This window comes from Microtus ochrogaster, linkage group LG3, assembly GCF_000317375.1.
Source record: "Microtus ochrogaster isolate Prairie Vole_2 linkage group LG3, MicOch1.0, whole genome shotgun sequence".
NCBI classification, from domain to species: domain Eukaryota; kingdom Metazoa; phylum Chordata; class Mammalia; order Rodentia; family Cricetidae; genus Microtus; species Microtus ochrogaster.
This window is the reverse complement of record NC_022029.1, coordinates 36,013,922-36,016,177: the sequence shown is the minus strand read 5'-3', so window position 1 is coordinate 36,016,177 and position 2,256 is coordinate 36,013,922. Positions and strand designations below refer to the sequence as shown.

General features: G+C 43.1%; 1 protein-coding gene across 4 annotated transcripts in view; it reads right to left on the bottom strand.

Moving 5' to 3' along the window:
* Dhx57 (DExH-box helicase 57) overlaps positions 1–2,256 on the bottom strand; it is a 55,479-nt gene that overhangs the window by 9,278 nt on the left and 43,945 nt on the right. For all 4 annotated transcript variants that reach the window (XM_005360759.3, XM_026785956.1, XM_026785957.1 and 1 more), the window contains exons 20-21: positions 1,554–1,688; positions 712–786 (exon numbers count right to left, since the gene is read on the bottom strand). In XM_005360759.3, coding sequence (XP_005360816.1) covers positions 712–786; positions 1,554–1,688 — 210 coding nt within the window. The remainder of the gene's footprint in view (positions 1–711; positions 787–1,553; positions 1,689–2,256) is intronic.

Below are 2,256 nucleotides of genomic sequence, written 5' to 3'. Positions count from 1 at the left end.
CATGGGAAGTAGAAAGTATAAAAAGACAAGATCTCCTGAGTAAATTGGGAGCATGGGGACCTTGGGGGAGGGTTGAAGTGGGAAGGGTAGAGACAGGGAGGGGAGCAGAGAAAAATGTTGAGCTCAATAAATATCAATAAAAAAGGAAAGGGTCTCATGTAGTCCATGTGGCCTTGAACTGTGTGTCTGAGGCTGCCTTTGAACTTCCAATCCTTGCCTCCATCTCTCATGTGCACCACACACCTGGTACATGCTACTGTAAACTTAGATGGTCTGCTGAGTCAGTGTTCTCCTGGCTCTATCTTTATGCACATTTGCAAAATTTCTCTAATAGTCCTAGAAATAAAGCACAGTTAAGATGATAGATAAATTTTACCCTTATCCGGAGTGGTAATTTAAGGACTCACTTGGCAACAGCATTAATCATTAAATTTTTGTGTGCCATCTTTAAAAGTAAAGAAGTCTATTTCTTTGTGTAAACTTGCATTTCTTTGTACTACTAAACGGGCATTCTTTGTGTGTGCAATGTCGGTTCACCTACATCCTCATTTTATACAAAATATGTGTCCTTACAGATTGGGAGAATGAATGAACGGAAACCTTGTGGGCTGTGTGTATCTCTCTAAGATGACTAAGGAGCATATTTTAAGTTTATCCTTTGGTTGCTCATAAAACAAGACCGAGGAAGGTTTAGGAAAAGTGTGCTGTTACCTGCACTACATTTGGATAGAGAGCAGCACACAGCACCGCAGATATCAGCTTGGGGTTCTCAGCATTCATGTTGGCCTGTGAGAGAAACACAGCATTGTCCATAGGAGATGGTTTTTGCAGGTAATGTGTTTGACATTATATTTCTTTCTTCTTTGTGAACCAGGGTTTCACTATGTAGCCCTGGTTGGCCCTGGACTCACAGAAATCCATTGGCTTCTGCCTTCCAAGTGCTAGGATTAGAGGTGTGTACCACCACACCTAGCCATTTTGTTTGATGTCTATCTTAAAACAAAAAAGTATCTACTTTTTTTTTTTATCAATTATAAAATTTCTTTCTAAGCAGAAAATAAATCTCCCAGACCATAGTCACACAGGACACATTTTAAAGAGCCCACAATGATTCTAGATGCATGCAAAGCAGTTGTAAAGTCAGTGTCTTGACTGTGATGTGATTAAGGGAGCCCTCGCTAGAGCCAAGGTGAAACTGCTGGCAAGCCCTGCAGCTCCCAACACGATCTAAGTGAACTCTTTTTGTACAGGTTTAAACAAACAAACAAACACAGGCAGTGCTGATAAGCACCCTGGAGAGAAAGCCTGGTTTGTGAGACACTGAGACGCTCCAGCAAATACTAATTGCTTCAGAACAAAGGAACATAAGTTCATCTGGAAGAAGAACTACTTCTGTAATTACACAGAATGGACACATTTGTGGGCAGGGGAAATCAAGAGTGGGCTAACCCCTGCTCACTGGGCTGAAGTGAAGACTGGCCGTGATGCCACAGGACATATTTCAGTTGCATGCGATGGAACTGAAGTGAACCAGACAAGCACATGTGCTTTACCTCTTCTCCTGTGGCATCCAGGACACCATCTCCTCCTTGGGCCATTTTCTCAATTTCCCTTGCTCTGAGTCCCTCTTTCACAAAGCCGATGTCGGACAAGAGCTCCGTGAACTGCCGTTTGAGGCTGGCCATTTCCTGAAAGAAGGAACAAACTTTTAAACGAAGGAGCTATGAACACATCAAAGGTGAGCGGCTCACAAACGTGTAGCAGGGGTGACTCGTAATGAGTGCAGACGGCCCATCTAACAAGACAGAGGGCTAGCTTGTCTGCCATCTTTAAAAGGTGGCTTTCACTTACTACAAACTGGCAGACAGTTACAAACAAATCCAAAGCCTTTGAAATCCCTGATGATAACTTTTTTTTCTTCTTTTTGTTCTTTGAGACAGGGTTTCTCTGTTTAGTCCTGGCTGTCCTGGAACTCGCTCTGTAGACCAGGCTGGTCTTGAACTCCCAGAGATCTGTCTGCCCCTGCTTCCTGAATGCTGGGTGGAATTAAAGGCTTGCGCTGCCACCACCTGGCTAAATTTTTTGGTTTATGTTTTTAAATAATTTATTTATTTGTACTTTAAGTACATTGATGTTTTGCTTGCATGTGTGTCTGTGTGAGGGAGTCAGATCCCCTGGAACAAGAGTTTCAGAGAGTTGTTAGCTGTCATGTGGGTGCTGGGAATTAAACCCAGGTCCTCTGGAAGAGCAGCCAGT